Below are 17123 nucleotides of genomic sequence, written 5' to 3' on the forward strand. Positions count from 1 at the left end.
AGGAATGCCATCCAAACACAGATATTTCACACATTTTTGATGCAGAAGCCAGCTTTTTCCCTTAGTGATTTTTCTTTTCCCATTCCTTTGAATAAAACTATATTTAGCTAGATACCTTTTGGTTGTGATGAAACATCCTTAATTTGAGGGTACAATATGAGCTGAGCACAAACAGAACTCTACTGTCCCAACTGTAGAATACAGTGGTATGCAAAATATTGTTAGGTAGTGCACTAAAAAGCAGGACAGGTTGTTTTTTTTAAAGGATTTTAGCAGCTAATTCTGCAAAGCCAGCAAGCACAGAAGGAAGCTGCAATTGGGCTTTTAGCAGAATGCTAAATAAAATTTGCTAATTATTTACTAGGATTGGACTAGAAGGAGAAAGGGGCTAATCATAAAACAGCAGCTTTTATCCAGGATAATGATTTTTGCTATTATATATGTGAGATACCCAGAGGGTGATGCTGTAACACACACAAAATTCTGCAGAAAACAAAAAGCAGCGTAGGAATCTTTTTCAAGCTCACCAGGGTGAACCCATTCACTTTGATGGCTTTGTGGGGGGGCTTCTGTGCTAAAACCAAACCAAAGACAAGAGACAAATACTTCCTCAATTCCTTTCTCTCCTCTCTCTCTCATATTTTTTTTTTCTGCAGTATTAGACATGCACCTGACCAAGGAAGTAACATTTTCAAAAGTGCCCAATTTGCCACAGGAGCCTCAAGGTTTGTCTGGAGGGAGAAGTGAGTCAAGGACTACATGGCACAGTGGTATGGATCATCAAACCCACTGCATCTCACCCCAAAAGCATAGTTCTCAATAAACAATCTCAATGATTTTTATTAGGATTTAGTCATCTAAATCCCCTAAAGCTTTTGAAAATGATATCCAGAAGGACCAGACTTGAGACACAGCAGGTGTTAGGTGCCCGCCGCCTCTTTCCCATCTAGTGTGGTAGATGCCTTGTTTGCTATCCCAAGGGCTCACTGAGTTACAAGGCAGGTGCATGGTAGTTTAGGTCTCTGGTAGGAGGAGGCTGGCACCCATTGCCCCAAAGAAAGCAGCTGGTGTAGCAGCCAGGTTAGGGCACTCACCTCCCTCTCCTGCAGCAGCCGGCGCAGGGTTCGCTTCCTGACGATGTGGCGCCTCCGCAAGTAAAGGCCAATGCCCAAGCCAACCACCACCAGGCACAGGAGACCTCCGACCACGCCAGCTGCAATAGATGGGATTTTGGAGCTGCAAGACAGGAGGGGATGCAGAAAGAGAAAAAAAAATGCTTAGGTGTAAGAGTTTAAAAAGAACCCTGCGGAGGTTGCATGAGGACTTAGGTTTTGATCAAACACACACTCTGGATGTTGTAGGTGGTCCTGCTCTAGCAGGGGGGTTGGACTGGATGATATTCAGAGGTCCCTTCCAACTCCGACCACTCTGGGATTCTGTGACATCTGCTTAAGCCTATCTGACATTCCAAATATCTTGGGTGTCTGTATCTTTAAGTTTCTCATTCAGTAACCCACTCTAAATCTTCACTCTTACCTCAAACTAACAACTGGAGCTGATTCCCATAGCTTAAGCAAGAGGATTTCTCTGCCCTCTGACAGAACCACCAAGCTCATGAGCATCCAGTCTGTGATGCCTATAAATGCCAGCCACAGGCAGCCCACATGTGATCAGACACACAAAGGACATGGAGTGAAAACAGTATCAAGAAGGCATACAAAATCATTACACCATCAATGAAGCTGACACTTCACCATTACTGGGAGGGCTATCCTCCAAGGGTGACCATGAACTTCAGACCATTGGCCCTCCTCCCCAAGTACACATGTCTGACTCCAGGTAATGTGTGAACCATCCATGTTGTACAGACAGATTGCTGCCTCTTTATTAGACACTGGGTCATTTCAAATTTAAGTTGAAAAGAAAATCCTGTTTTGCAAAGTTGTTTTTTTGGTCTGTACTTAGAGATCCATCACAGATCTTTCTAAGTTGCCCCAGGGATTACTATTGAATAGAGTCACTTTTTACTGACACTTTGAGGCTGAATTTGTGCTGTGTGAATTTGTAGCCAGAAACTAAATCCCTCTCTTTTAGTCAGAGAAGCCTGATCACTTGTAGCATGACTTTGAGCAAGTCATGAGGCCAAAAACTGCAACCTAAGATCTAGTGTGAAGAATGAACATCCATCTACCTGCAGAGTGGCTGGAGATGCACAGGTCACTGGGCAAGTGTTGGAAAAGGCTCCTTGGGTTTCTGAGATTAATTACCTTGAAATGTAGGTAACTATATAAATCCTAAAGGTTATCTCTCCACTAGCCCTTAATCCTTTCTTTTTCCAGCTCCTCCTTTTGTTCTCCACTAACAGATTCCAGATCACACCTTGATAAACAAGCTCACCAGAATAAGGTTTTGGAGTCTTGTACCAGTAGGGATACTTCTCAGTTTTTGAAATAATTTTTATAGGTCAGAGCATGCTCTAATCTGTCATTTCCCTGTACAGAGCTGAAGACTTAACTTTAGTCCCAGCCTTGCAGTGTCCAGCATGGATATGTAAACATGCATGCATTCTTTCCAGCTCTGCTGTCAATTGTAGCAGATGAAATAACTCACCCATTTGGACAGCCTTCAAGACCTGGCCCTTTGCACCTGTAAAAACAAATGAACATTACAAACATATTAGCTCTGGCATATATACTTTTACAATTCCAACTAAGAAGAGTGCTACTGATTGAAAAGTTTGTGTTTCAGAACAGTGAAAGTATTAACATAGGAATTTATAATAGTCTACATTAAATTAAATATTAGTCAATGGCCTTGCTCCAAAATCATTTATCTAGAGCCATAGTTATGCAGCATACTCCATTTAAAGTGTATTTTAAAACAGGTTTCTATCATGTGGTAAGGGGGAAGAAAAAGATACACTGCATTGGAATGGACCTGGATTCCCTGGTTCTGCGTGGACATCTGCATTAGCACAGAAGTTCAGGCCTGACAGTGGAGGAGGACAGAAGGAGCTTCTCCCCTGCACAAGGGCTTCCTGATAAGGAAAATATTCTGATTTCCAGACTTTCTATGCAATAGAAAACTTGGGTAGCAGATACACGACCCCATCAGAAAATGGGATTTGACAGCACCCTGTTTGGCTACGGTATGTGTCCAGGACATCTTTCTTTCAGAATCCATGGTCTTTTCTTACTGGTGATATAAACAGGTATGACAGTTGTCCAGAGAGCCAGAAACTCTACTAGCAAGTCATTTGTCCTTCATTTGAGTATAAGATGTCAGAAATTAATTTAGGCAGCCCAATGTAAAAATACCCAACACAGATGAAAACATAGTGACTGTATTCACTTGATGGTCTAATGGGTGTGAGAGGCACTGTGCATTCCCTAAATTCTGCTGGCCTACAAGATGTATGCTTTTCAAGGGAATTGTGGCCTTTGTGGTGTCTACCATGGAAGGAGAGCATTACAGAGAGGCTTACATCACCTCTGAAAAACAGAGCACAGCAAGGAGAAAAGTCCAGTTTGTGGTATCTGCTCCCTGCGCTGACTTAAAGAAACTGCATCATCTCAGAACAACTCCAGAGGAGGTCAACTAGAGGGTAAGGAGTGAGCCTGTGCCAGGAAAACTGCTCTGAATTCCTTCTTGCTGAGAGGAGGAACCAGAAAAAATTCAAAATGGCAGGTGGAGTTGCAGATCTTATCTCATACCTTGATCTAGATCTGGGGGAGGAAGAGGTGAAGTAACTACTCATTTTATTGGGTTTTCATTTGTTTGTTTGTTTGTTTGCATTACTCTGATCTTCCCTCATGTATTCGCCTTGTTTCTGGGCCAACACAGTGCTCCAAGACCCAGCATCTGGAAGGTCTTGTGAGTTCACTGGGCTCCCATGCAAGAATGTGTATCCTGGTGTCCTGGACACCCTGGAAGTGCTGTGCATACTGGTTCCCGGATCTCAGGCGCCCAGCTTTGTCAAGAGTTCCCTGTGTGCCTACAGCTTAGTTTGTTTGCTCAGTTGTGCAAGTAAGCACAGGGAGGCTGCACATGCAGAGTAGAACCATCAGCTTGCTTACAGCCACAGGAGAAGCATCTTGCTTTGCACCAGGCTTCTCTCTTTGGGTGCTCAACAGAAAATGGATCTAGGATACAAGACCTCATCCTACCATGCTCTACTACCCAGATATGAATTTGTATAGGCTAATGCAATTAAGTATGTGCAGCTTCTCCTGATAAATATGTTAAAATGAAAAGATCTCATATTATTTCAGAATGTGACTGTGGTCCCTCAGATTGTCTTTCTAAAAATACTGATTTGCCATTCTACTTTATGATGGCGAGTCTTCCCTGTGCTTCCTAACAGCAAAAAACACTGGCTGAGTGGATAGTATCTACAGTCTGAGGAATGACTAACCAGTTATTTTCATGCACTAGAAAACAGAGGCATGAGAGGCGTAGATTTTCATCTTTCACTTTCTTTTAAAAATCCCACACAAATCCATCAATATCATGTTTAGGGGGATAAGGTGAAAAGGTGTTTGGGAAGAGAAAGACAGAGAAACTTGTGCTTTTCAAGTCCCATGTGATCTTCTGATTCATTTCACAAGTGAAAGGAGAAATAAAGCCTATGACAAATATCCTTCCAGGACTAAATATGACCATCTTTCTTAATGTGGAATTTTATGATGACACCCAACATAAGTAACCCAGGTTTTACAGAATCTAAACAATCACTTTTTCCATTCCTGAATCGTTTCTCTTCTGCTTGCAGAATCCAAAATGAGAAACGTGACCTTCTGTTATGAACTGCCTCAAGATCTTATGGATATATCAGACAGAATCTAGCAGCAGTTTTAGCCTCTGAAATATTTGTTTGCTTATTGGAAAAGCAGTGCTGTGTACAGTGTCTGAAAACTATTGCTCACTGAACTCAGCATTTTGTCTATGTAAATATTACCCGTCCTAGACACACATATTTATTTCCCAACTCCATCAAGCTTTAAACAACTTCATCCTCAACCCACCGCTCCTAATTCGATATAATACAGCCATTTCGCTATGATTTATGGCCTTTCAGAGGGAATTCACACCATAACAACCTAAGTTACTTCACAGTAATAAAAGAAACTAAAACCACTGGGCTTTTTAAAGCATTACAAGAACTTTCCTCTGCCTGTTCTTTCTCACTAACCCTCAGAGTGTGACAAAGGGATTGCATTTAGACTGTGCTGCTGCTTCCCTCTTGGAGCCACTGGCTGCTTTCTCCCCCCCCCTAAAATCCCCTGGAATTGAACATGAAGACTGGTGAGAGACACAGTGTTGGTAGCAACTGTGGAGGCAGGATGTGTCAGCCAGTGCTACCACCTACAGTGGTGGCTTCTCTCCTTGCTCTTCCACCCCAGGGCCTGTCCCTGATTAAATTCCCATACTGTAGAAGGCTGGCAAAGGAAAAACAAATCTAAGCAGATTAAGCAAGCTGCTGTGTGTCATTTGTTGCTGGAGGTAGAAATGGGGTAATTCCAGGGCTTTGGGGATGTTGCTGTCTTTATTTGAGCATATTTTCTCAGTTGTACTAGAGGCAGAGCAAAAGGAAGCTCATGTACAAAATTTCCAAGAGGTTACAGGAGAACTGGTACAGAGGGGACCTTTTGGATGGAGCAGGAGAAAGCCTCCTCCATTCTATTTTCTAAGGAAGGCTGAAAAACTGACTCAGGAAAGAAAATGTGACTGGATGTCATTCTTCACTTTGATCAATGCTCTCTCTACCAGTAAGCACACCTGAAGTAAAAAAACAAAATTCCTTACAAAGCGCAGTTGGGAGAAGTTCTCTTTACTTGCAGCTTCTTCAAATAAGGAAAATAGAGACAGATCCTGGAAACCCTTACTGTGCATGACTACTGAAGTAAGCACACATAATCATGCTGATAAGATGTTGTGGGCTCTGGCCGTGAAATTGGACAGGGACAGAAATAAAGTTGTTGTTTCTTGTCATGCAGAAACTGCTGAGATTGTGGTTTCTAAGGAAGCAGAAACTTTGCGAGACAGATGTTTTCCACTCACTGCTGAACAGACCCCATTCCCACAGCACAATGAAGGGAAGGCGTGAAGAGCAGTAAGTGGCATTACTGATTGATTGCCTTCATGAGGACAATGCTGCGTCGCAAGGCACGTTCCCAGGTGATGCCTCTGACACTGGCTCCCTACCCATCAATGCCATTGGCCTCAGGTGTCCCATCTGTAAACCAAAATAGTAACACTACCTTCTCCTAGCTGTACTGAGCCTTTCAGGGATACAACCTGTTTCTTCTGCCACAGTAGGGCAGCAACACAAACAGGCCATTGAACACGTCTGCAATACAGCCGTGGCTAATTTAGCTCGGTTCTTTCATGTAAGAGAATAAGCTGACACTGCTTTTTATCTTCTACATGAATAACACAGGGCCAAATACACTGAGCCATATGTTGGGTACCCCTAATTTTCAAAAACTTCAAAACTTCCCCTTACCCTACCCCATGACCTGCCAGACTCCTGTGGTACACCCATCCACTGCTAAAGGCAGGCAGAAACGGGCTTCCCTGATGAACTCTGCTCTGGGAACTTGCTTGTGCACAAAGGACCTTTGTGTTGCTTGGAGCTACATCTACGTCTGGCAGATGATGTTCTCCAAGTTTGTATTCATGTGCAGTGTTTGATGTTGCTACCGAGGCTGCATGGCTGAAAGCTGTGTTCAGATGTGGTCATCCATTAGGCTACTCCAGTTAGCAGCCACGTTTCCATGTGGCCAGTTAGGAGAAGGATATTGGATCCCTGTGGCCAGTTTGTATCAGTAGGGACTAATGGTTGCGGCTACTGAGGCCATTAATAAAGAGAATAGTTATTAAGATCCCTTTTCAGAAGTTAGGGTCATTGCTGTAAAAGAAACCTCCGTGGCTGTTGCAGATCCTATGAGAAAACCAGAGCACTGGGTTCACTATGAGCACTAGGAAGGGTTGTTACTTGATGGTTTAACCCTTCATCTCCTTTTCTCCATGAGTGCCTGGGCTGTCTGCCCTTTAGTGACCTGGTAGTTGAATTAGCTAATGTACAATGGGATGATGATTGGTCTGAATATATACATACACACACACACATATATATACATACACACACAGAAACACTTTTCTCTTGCAATACATATTACAGGCATATTACAGGAGGATTTTGGATCAAACAGGCCTGCAGGGTATAGGACAGGGACCTGTGAAGAACCAGATGTGGGCTGTTTTTTAACTCTGAAGGCATCACAGCCCAACAACCAAGACTGAAACCCTAAAACCTTTTACTACACATCCCATGTCCTTTGCAGGTCAGAAACCAGGAAAGGAGACAGCTGTTCCCTATTGTCATGTAGGTTAAATACAGGTCAACTCACAGCTCATTACAGATGGCAGTTTTAAGTATGCCCCTAAAAGAGGACAAAAATGGTTAATACAGATTTGGTTTACTCTGATGTCCACTGATAAAGCCACAGTCAGGAGACAAACAAGGCTTTAAACTCAGACGAAGTGCTAGCACAGGGAAAGAAGAAAAGAAAGAATATCTCTGTGGTATGCCCTGGAATCTCCCTCCTAAAAACTGAAAGGTGCAGAGAAAAAATGGCCCCCAGGAGCCCGGCATCCACCAGAGGTCACTGATGTTCCTCCCAAAACCAGAGAACCCAGCACCCAGCCAGGTGGGAAAAAAAATAAACGTATATCACTGGTGGGTAAATTCTGTAAAATTCCAGGAAGTTTCCTATTTAAATCAACAAACTAACCTGTTTCAAACCCCCTAAAACAATTTTCCTTTTTATGCCTTCTGTGTAAAGATGAAGTGCCCCCTGTTTACAAAGACCACTGTGCTCTGCTTACATTACCTGTGTACTCCTGACCTCTCTCCCTGCTGTTTCTTCTTCTCAGCGGTTTGAAACAGGACCACTGCGAAGGGAATGAGCCTTCCCCCTACTCCCCTCTCCTGCCCTTTCCATTCAGCCCGAGGTTTTACTCACCCCCGTGTACAGTTTGGATGGCAGAGCTGGCAAACAGCATTGGCATCAGCGTATTTCCAGACCAGGGTGTCATTCTCACCCAGAACACCTGCTGGGCAGGATTTCACACAGTGGGGGCCGTCTATAAAATGGGCACATTTCATGCAATTGTCAGGACCCTGCAAAGAGAAACAGCTTGTTTATAACACCCTTTCATCAGCCTATTCAGGAAGAAATTCAGAAGATTAATCCAAATGCCTTCCACTCCTGGAAGTTTTCAGCATCATCTGGTTTTACCACCTTGCTACCTGATATTCTTCCAAGTATTTGCTCTTGTAGTACAAAAGGCTGTACAAAAGGCAACATCTGATGTTTTAAGCTAATACTTCCCTGAACTTCAGTGTTGCTGCTTTTTTTTTTTTTGGCCTTCTGCTTATTTAGAAAGTTTGCCTTTTTCACTTATAATGGGGAAAAATGTAATGACATCTTGATAAGGAGTAAGCTCAAAAGCAGAGCTAGGATGCTGCCTTGTGCAATCTACCATCACATGATTTAAAAGGATGGAGCTGGACTGCTGATACCTCCCTGAAGTTCTGGCCTTAAATCATTATTTTCTTATTTCTCAGCACAGGTTCTTTCCTCTGTTAGGGGACTAGAAGACAACACAAGAAGTCTATGTGTTATTTTTTTTAACTTTGGTGAGCACTTAGTTTGTATCTAAAGGCATTGCCTTTGGCATTTTTGACAGAACTGTTTTTATTCAGACTATAACAGCACCAGAAATGCCCTAAATATTTTAAAGCAGGGAAGCCAGTAATTCTGGGTCAAGTTCTATTATGGAGTAACACCAGACCAGATCCACAGTGCTGGTCTCAGCAGGACTACAGTAAGACAAGCTATAAGAAGATTATTTTAATTACTGTAATGTATAACGACCACTCTAAGAGACTGATTACTAGATGGAACAAGGGGGTGGTCACCACCTGAAGGAGCTTATAATATTAATAACATCCCTTAGGCCAGGGTGGTCTAAGCTAGAAGGGAAGATGGAAATGCTTCACATTACTGAGCAGTGACTCTGCAGACTGAGGATGGGTAAGGGTCAAGCACTCAGTGGCTGCAGGAAATGATGAGAGGTGTTTAAAGAGTTGGGTTAAGGAGCACAGGGAAGGATCTGTGATGGAAGCAGGAGAATTGATCTCAACTACTCTCCAAAAACTCTCAAAAAATTGTAACACTATTAAGTGTGTTACAATTAAGACATGGGTTTGAGCTGATTAAAAGGAAATAAATTTGCACTGCTGCCAAACTGGGCATTTCCTAATGCAAAAGTTTATTCTCAAAATTAAAGATCAACAAAACTGAGAAGACTCTGGCTGACAAGCAAGACTACACTGTCCTGAACTTTGTAGGAGTTTTGTATTAATTTGGAATATTAAAAAAAAAGTTTGAAAATCCAGTAATTTTGTTTTGACCAACTTCCCTTGAACATAACTTACACCTGCAATTACTCTAATATAGGTATTTACTGTAACCTAGTTAGAGGAGAGAACATAGTTTTAAGTAAAAACTGCTTCCTGAATGTTTCTCCATAAATATCTGGTTTTGAGCACAATTTTACCATGGCTTTTCAAAAAGGCAAAAAGCTGCTGGTTTTAATCCACTATTTTTAACAGTTCTTTCCCTCTGAATAAGGAACTTTAATTAGCTCACACCAAGTTGGCTGGTTCAGCAACGACAAGTTCCTGAAATTTTGACCAAATTACTGTATCATCACACAGGTAAGTAAATGTTATATTTTTTCCTTCTATAAAAAAGACAAAAAAGACAGGCCCCACAGTGTCTGTGGATTACACATATGATGGGTGACAAAACAGAGAAATAATTGGCTGAGCTTCCCTCTCCTGTTTCTGCCCCCCTGCCCCCAAATCTTGCCCTTTGACCCCCCATCTCTTCCTGATCCCAGAGAAGGGTAGATGAGACCTCAGGATCATCTCAACACTGGAAAAACATATTAATAGATGGTCTGAGGTGCAGGTTTGCTAAGTTGAATCTGCTCTTACGGGTCCAGTGCAGGTCGCGTTGTACATGGTGGAGTTTTGCACCAGGCACTCGGGGTGGCAAGGCAGGCACTTGGAGTCCCTTTCAAACTCTCTTGGCTCCCTGGGAAACAACAAAAAAAAAAGAGAAATAATTAAAAACCAGGCTGATTGGGAAGTGCTAAGTTTTGTTTCTCTCTCCTCTTCCTGACTGCTCCAGTTTCAATAGATTGGGATGATGGTACTGAGACAGGAGGAGGTACAGGGGGACCAGCCTGGTTACTCCAGCAGCACTTGCTCAGCACAGCCAGGGAGAGGAAAGAGTAAGGGAAATTTGGTTGACAGTGAAACACATGGCACTCCAGATTGCACACTACAAATTAGTTTACTTTCCCTTTTAAACTAACGACGCAGAATACTTGCAATGATTTCCAAAGGCTTTTAAATGGTACTGATGCAAAGAGAACAGCAAAAACAGTTCAAGTGATTCCAAGGCTCCAAATAATAATTAGGAAAGTTAAATAGCAATGCACTGATAATTAAATTCATGCCCTCCCTACAACACACAATGAATCATTAAAATACGTAAGATGGGAACAGATGGTTTCAATAGCAATAAAGCTGTTCTACTTCACGTAATGGTGTTATTAATTAAACTAAATCTACCCATCATTTGACACAAAAAATGCCCAGATCTGCCCTTCAGGGGCAGCTGCTAGAGGGAATTCACTACCAAAAAAGACAGCTGCTGAACTGCAAGTTGCTGAAGAAACAAAAACACCAGGGGCATCCGCACCCTGTCAAGTACTTGCTTAACAGTCATAATTTTAGAAAGTCGAACTGGGAAAGTTTTATTTAAAAAATCCCTGTAATTTTTGGTGCTGTCCATGCCTTTCCTACCTCAATCACCTTCTGAACTACCTGAAAAACCCAGCCATGGTCCTGATACACATAGTTTTCCTCAGCCTGAGTGAGGCCAAAGCGATACTTTTGGAATTGCTGCTCCCCAAGCTTTTCAGAGGAAAGCCAATGCTCCCTTGACTGCAGCTTTGCAAATTGCAAGGGTAAGACACTCAGTTGAGCAAATCTAAGAGTCCCTTTGCAGTAAGGAAGCCTACCAAGGAATGAAGCCCTGGCTTCAGGGATGACTGCAACTGGCTCTGGTTCTTGTCCGATGTGCTTGTGGATTTTCACTGGGGCTTTAAGCTCCTTCATTTCTTATGAGAAGGAAGCATTAGACTTAGCTTCCCTGGGCCTGCAGATAATTTCCTCACATGTTTTCATGGCAGTCACCATGGCAAGAGCAAACTTTCAACCAATGCTTAGCAGGGAGGGAGAGGTACCTCAGCTAGATGTTGTGCTCACACAACATCTCTGCAAAGCTGGTGAATCCCATGAAACCAGAGACTGTATTTTTGCTTCCTTTCTAGCTGCAACATGTCCTAAAAACCAAAACACCCAAATCATCACCAAAACCTCAGGCACCTCCCAGACACCTTACCCTTGCAGGATGTTGCACTGTTTCACACACTCCTTCTGGCGATCAAAAAACCTGCAGGAGAAGCAGTGGAAGGGCCCTGGGCCCCAGCAGCCCACGTCTGAGCACAGTGGGTCACAAATGTGCCTGGCAGCAGCTGAGGGAGAAAGTGAGACAAGAAAAGCCATGAAGGTCAAGGCAGAAGAGAGGGCAAACACGGCACTGCCAGTGATTCCATCCTGACCAGCCAGTCCCTCCAAACTGCTTTAAAGCAGATGTGGACGGTCCTGGCAGTATGGAAGAGGAATCATTCTCTTGATTCTCTTGATTCCGAAAGTGACTCCTGGCCATTTGCAGAAGAACAAGGTCCTCTGTGACAGCTTAACAATCGTCTAATAAAGCTAAACCAGTTCCAGGCTGAGAGAGTTGGGGATGTTCAGCTTGGAGAAGAGAACACTCTAGGGAGACCTTATAGCGGCCTTTTAACACTTCAGGGGGACTTGTCATGCCTTTTTACCTGTAGTGACAGGACAAGGGGCAGTGGTTTTCAAGTGAAAGAGTGATTAGATTTAGATTGGACATACGAATTTTTTTACAATGAGGGTGATTAGAAATGGGAACAGGTTGCCCACAGAAGCTGTGGATGCCTCTTACCTGGAAGTGCTAAAGATCAGGTTGGATGGGGCTTTGAGCAACCTGATCTAGTGAAAGATGCCCTGGCCATGGCAAGTCCCTTTAAACCCAAACCATTCAGTGATTCTATGAGCAATTTCTAAAATACAACAAATTCATATTCTGCAAAGAGAAATAATTAGATTTTGGTCCAGGGCCCACTGCAGTCAACAGCAGCATGGATGAACAATAGCTTCAACCTTGTAAAAATATTCAATGCTTGCAGTTAGCTTCTCTGTCCTTCAACCTACATGCCTTCACTATGCTCACTATGGTGAAGCAGCTCCTTCCCATCTGCTGGACACCATAAAACCCACATCCTTGGTGGGAAAAAAGCCCACTTTTCCCTCACCACCTTCATTAAAGCTGTATCACTGAAGAATTTTGCAGCCAGAGAAATGGAGAGAAAAAAGTCTTGCTCAAATTAATCCTGCTTTTCAACACAAGCTTCCATGGAGAGCGTGATGGCAGTGCTGACTTACCACACTCATTTTTATTTCTGTTCTGTATGATCTTCGTTTTCTGGGTCTGAGTTGCAAACAGCCTGTGCCAGTCCATGGTGTCAGCATAGCAGAGGTTCTTGTTCCTCATAATGGCAACATCTCCATCACTTATTTCCTTGAGGGAGCGCAGCCCTAGTGACTGTATTTTCAAGTTAACTACAGCAAGGGAATACTGGCCACTAAAATGGAGATGGACAAAAAGAAGGCACATGGAAGAAAGAGAGTTAGTAAGCAGGATTTTACTCAACCTGTTTTTTGGTTTTCAAATGTGTGATGCTATGAACTGAATTTTGTTCAAGTGAGATGCTGCTGAGCCCTCCGAACTTAACCCTGGTACATGACATCATTGTAAAACAACTGCAATACTCATATCTGGTTTTACATGGGCTTTTTAAATTAAAACTGGCAGCAGGCATGCTCTTTCAAGTAAATGATGTGCAACAATGGTTGTAGGTAGAGCAGCTATTATTTTGTGCTGGTCCACTGAGCCATCCTTCTTCCTGGGGTAAGCTCAAGAGGGCGCTGGACGCACTTCTGGTGTCCACACCACCTGGAGCCACTGCCTCTATCCCCAGCTGCTCAGCTATCTTAAATCCCATCACATTCTGCTCACATTGTAACTTGCTTGTGCTTCCAGGGTGGTGGGGGAGACCCTGGTCCTGACAGCAGGCTCAGGGCAGCCCTGCACAGGCAGCACAGAGCTGAGGGTCTCATCCCCCCCAGGGCACATTATCTATTGCTACAAACATGGTGCTTGCACGGTTTTTCCTATTTTTTCTTGAGTTTGGGGACACCTGAGTCTCATACCACTTGTTACCTAGGTGTGCTCAGACAAGTGCAGCTCTAAACAGTTTCTTTTACAGTCACTCTGGCACATGAGTTACTTACTGTTGCTTGGTTCTGCCTCGTATAATCTCCAGATTTTCAAAAGCATACAGATCAGTAGCATTTTCAGGCCAGGCTTGAATCAACAAAAATCCTGAAATGAAGAAAAGAAGATTAAAAAATAATAATAAAGCTGTGGTCAGTATTGGCAGCAGAACCTCTTCCTCCTCCTCCTCGTGTCCCAGGCAAAGGCACATGTGCTTTCCCTAAGCTTATCTCAGAATCTCAAAGTGAAAGATGACATTTTAGAGAGCAGGAAGATATTGTTAAACCCAGTTTTATAAACAGTTTACTTCTTAGCCCGCCATGAGGGCTTAGGAGCACAAGAGATGAGTGTGTAGGTGAAGCACACATCCTGCCACGCTGAGCCACCGGTGATGATGGCTCTTGCCAGCAGATACCCTGGCTGAAAGGCTGCAGGAGAAAGGCATCCTCTGTCCCATTTGTGAGCTACCCTCAGGGAAAAGGAAAACTGAAGAGAAAGCAGAAATGGAGCAGAGAAGACAGCCACTCGGAGTGGATTTGCTAAGGAAAGCAGATTCCCCGGCTCAGCAGAGGTGCTTGGGAGGAGGAGGAGAATTTGGGAAATCGCAGGCTGCCATCTGAAGCCCTGAGGTTAGTCACTGCTACCCTGAAGGGAACCAGACAGGTAAAAGACAGAAAGAAAAGTGGAGCTGGAGTCACATCTGTGGACTGAGCTCTCATGCTGCACTCACTTTGTAACGAGCTGAAGAAAATTACTTTTAATTGATACTTGGTGCAAGACTTGGCTCCAGTGGCCACTTTGGGCTGGTGGAGACACATTCACCCTAAGGAAGAGCTCTGCAGGCTGTAGAGGGTGTCTCCACGAGGATGACGCAAGCCGCTGAGCACGCTTCCCTAAGGAGCTGCTGAAAGGTTTTCCACAAATAGAACACCCTTGGCTTTTTTTAGCCCAAGTGGCACGCCTCTGCATCACCACATACTTCTTGGGTGGCTGAGGATCTCCTTCTGCTTTTACTCTTTGCTAGGGCTGACAGGTCAGCCAGAAGGGATGGTCTGGCCACATGACACACCTTGTCTCGAAGGTCAGTATGGGTTATGTGGGTGTAGTGCTGGCAAAGCCCTGCTGATCACCTTTGTGAAGAGTGTCCCCTGGCAACTCAGAGACAGCAAAAATTTACTTGCTCTTCTCCTCATATACTTAAAAATGTTTCCTCCTCTCCCTTCGTGTTTTTGGCAGCACTGATGAAAGACCATCTCAGCTTAAAACCCATTGCTGACCTGATATTTCTTTGACTGTTTTGAAGACATCCAGCTTCTTGGGGTCCAAGGGTAGGGTCTTTGTGAAGGCATCGCTGAAAAACACAGAATGAGGCATTGGAAAAGGAATGTCTCAGCCTGAATTTCTACTTAGACCTTCTCCTGCAGTGCTAAATGACCAGTGAGCAACTCACCCTAGAAATGCAACTGGGAGAATGCTGACATCCCCGTTGATTTTTGTACAGTTTTTGAAGGAGTCGATGTTCGTGGCGTTTATGGAGAGGATCCCTTTAAGTTCACCTATTCCAATGCCGTTGCACACTGTTAAAAGAGGACACAAAAGTTAGAGGGAAGAAGAGTGAAGCCCTATCACATGGAAGGAAATAAACAGGAAGACAGTTCAGAAAGCACTCCCATTTGGTTAAACATATCACTGTACGATGAGTTTTATAGATCTTTTGCCTACTTTTGCTTTTCAGAAAGCACCACAGGACAAGTGCTTCCTGCTTGCCCAGCTGTGCAGCTCTGGTCTGAGCATCTCTGCACACAGGCTCTGGAATATGCTCTAGGTTCTCTTTGTCTCATTTTCATTTTATTCCCCTTGATCAGATACTGGGAAGGACAAACGAAGGAGAGGACTAATGTGCAAGATATCCATGCACACAACACACACTTTATCTACTGTATCTGTGGTGTCCCCCAATTGGAGAGCCGGCTCCATGGCCATGTTTCCTGAGCAATCCACTTCTCAGACCTCCAAACCATCACTGGGTTTTTATGATTGCATTTGAACTTAATGAAGGTCAGAACTCCATGCACTTTTTCTAATGAGTTCTCAATGATCTCCGAGCCTTATTCCTTTATTCCATGCTTTTTATACCTTTGCTGCACAGCCCGTCACACTTTTTACACTTCCGAACACCGTTTTCTTCCACTTCGTAAGTATCGGTATTGCAGGAGCGAACGCAGGAGCCATGGTCTGTCACCACGTAGTTGTCTGGCAAAGCAAGGATACAAAGGTCATTGGAATACAAGAGGGATGTGTTGGGGGCTGCATAAGCCTTTCAATGCTAGGAAGAAAAAGGGGGGGTTTAACTTTTGGCGTACTTGGCGAAGTACAGGCATTCATTATTGATTCTCACAAACACCCTTTGAAGGCAGACAGACACACAATGCTATCACCACCGTACAGAGAGGGGAATGGTCACAGAAGGACAAAACAACATTGTCAAGGTCGGGCTGTGCAGCAGTGCCACAATCAGGATCAATACATGGCACCTCTGATCCCTCACCTTCATTCACTCTTCCAGGCTAAGGGCTAGGCCGGGCAATGGTCAACCTCAGAAAAGGACATCAATTCTCTAAGCTAAACCCTCTCAATGGGTTAAAAAACCCATGGAATAGCATAAAAGAAAAATCAAGCACCTGTAGAGGAAGTAATGACCACAGGTCTTGAGAGGGACTGTTCAAACCAATTACTTTCTATCAGTCATAATTAAGAAGCAGTTAAGAGTTGATAATGCCTTGGCAATCCTCAGGACTGTGTGACTATAGTTCTGATGATTCCCATAAGAAGCTTTTTTTCCCCAAACAAGAGAAAAAAATCTTCAGAAGCCAAAATGTAATGGTTAAAAAAGAGGGAAGGTGATGGATGCAGCCGGTTTGAAGTGTCTGGCATCTTCACCAGCTATTGTCTCATTTTTGTCACTTGTTCCCAGTTCCCACAGAAGCTGACGAGAACAAGAAAGTGCTCTGGCACTTGGCCATAACACAGAAGGATGACAGAGGTCCCTGCCCACCTCCTTTGTGGCCGCGACATGAAATGAACTTACGTGGACATTCCCTCACACAAGTGGCTCCAAAGCTGTATTTTCCATCGGGGTTGACATCCATCTGATAGGTGGTGGGGTTATACAGGACCAATGGGGGACAAGTGTCCTTGCAGGTAGCATCATCCCGAAACTTGCGACATGCCTATCATTGAACAACAGCACCCATTAAAACACCTTCTCCTTAAAATGCAACACTAGTTTCACATTAGTTCTTTAATAACACTGTAATGGTCCTGTTTCCTGCTTAGCTCTAATGGAAACCCCAAGCACCTACAGGGATGGTCCCTCGTGCTTTGAAGGTGAAAGGTTGCTTCAGGTTGGGCAATTGAGTTTAATATTTGGAAAACAAGAGAGAACGTGAGGTTTTCTGGTTCTGAGAAAGAAACCTTACACTCTGGTGGAGGGCTGTTGGGATTCACGTGGGAACAGGAGCAAATCTGCATGCCTTAGACAGAAGAATTTTCCCT

The 17123-nt window shown here is 43.7% G+C and overlaps 1 protein-coding gene across 1 annotated transcript in view; it reads right to left on the reverse strand.

Moving 5' to 3' along the window:
• Window positions 1-17123, reverse strand: part of EGFR (epidermal growth factor receptor) — a 43399-nt gene that overhangs the window by 18456 nt on the left and 7820 nt on the right. The window contains 11 exon segments of the mRNA XM_010002991.1: window positions 1095-1236; window positions 2611-2646; window positions 8028-8185; window positions 10070-10169; window positions 11547-11679; window positions 12677-12876; window positions 13586-13676; window positions 14846-14919; window positions 15019-15145; window positions 15705-15821; window positions 16657-16798. Coding sequence (XP_010001293.1) covers window positions 1095-1236; window positions 2611-2646; window positions 8028-8185; window positions 10070-10169; window positions 11547-11679; window positions 12677-12876; window positions 13586-13676; window positions 14846-14919; window positions 15019-15145; window positions 15705-15821; window positions 16657-16798 — 1320 coding nt within the window.

The sequence above is a fragment of the Chaetura pelagica genome, unplaced genomic scaffold, assembly GCF_000747805.2.
Source record: "Chaetura pelagica isolate M959 unplaced genomic scaffold, ChaPel_1.0 scaffold117, whole genome shotgun sequence".
Taxonomy (NCBI): domain Eukaryota; kingdom Metazoa; phylum Chordata; class Aves; order Apodiformes; family Apodidae; genus Chaetura; species Chaetura pelagica.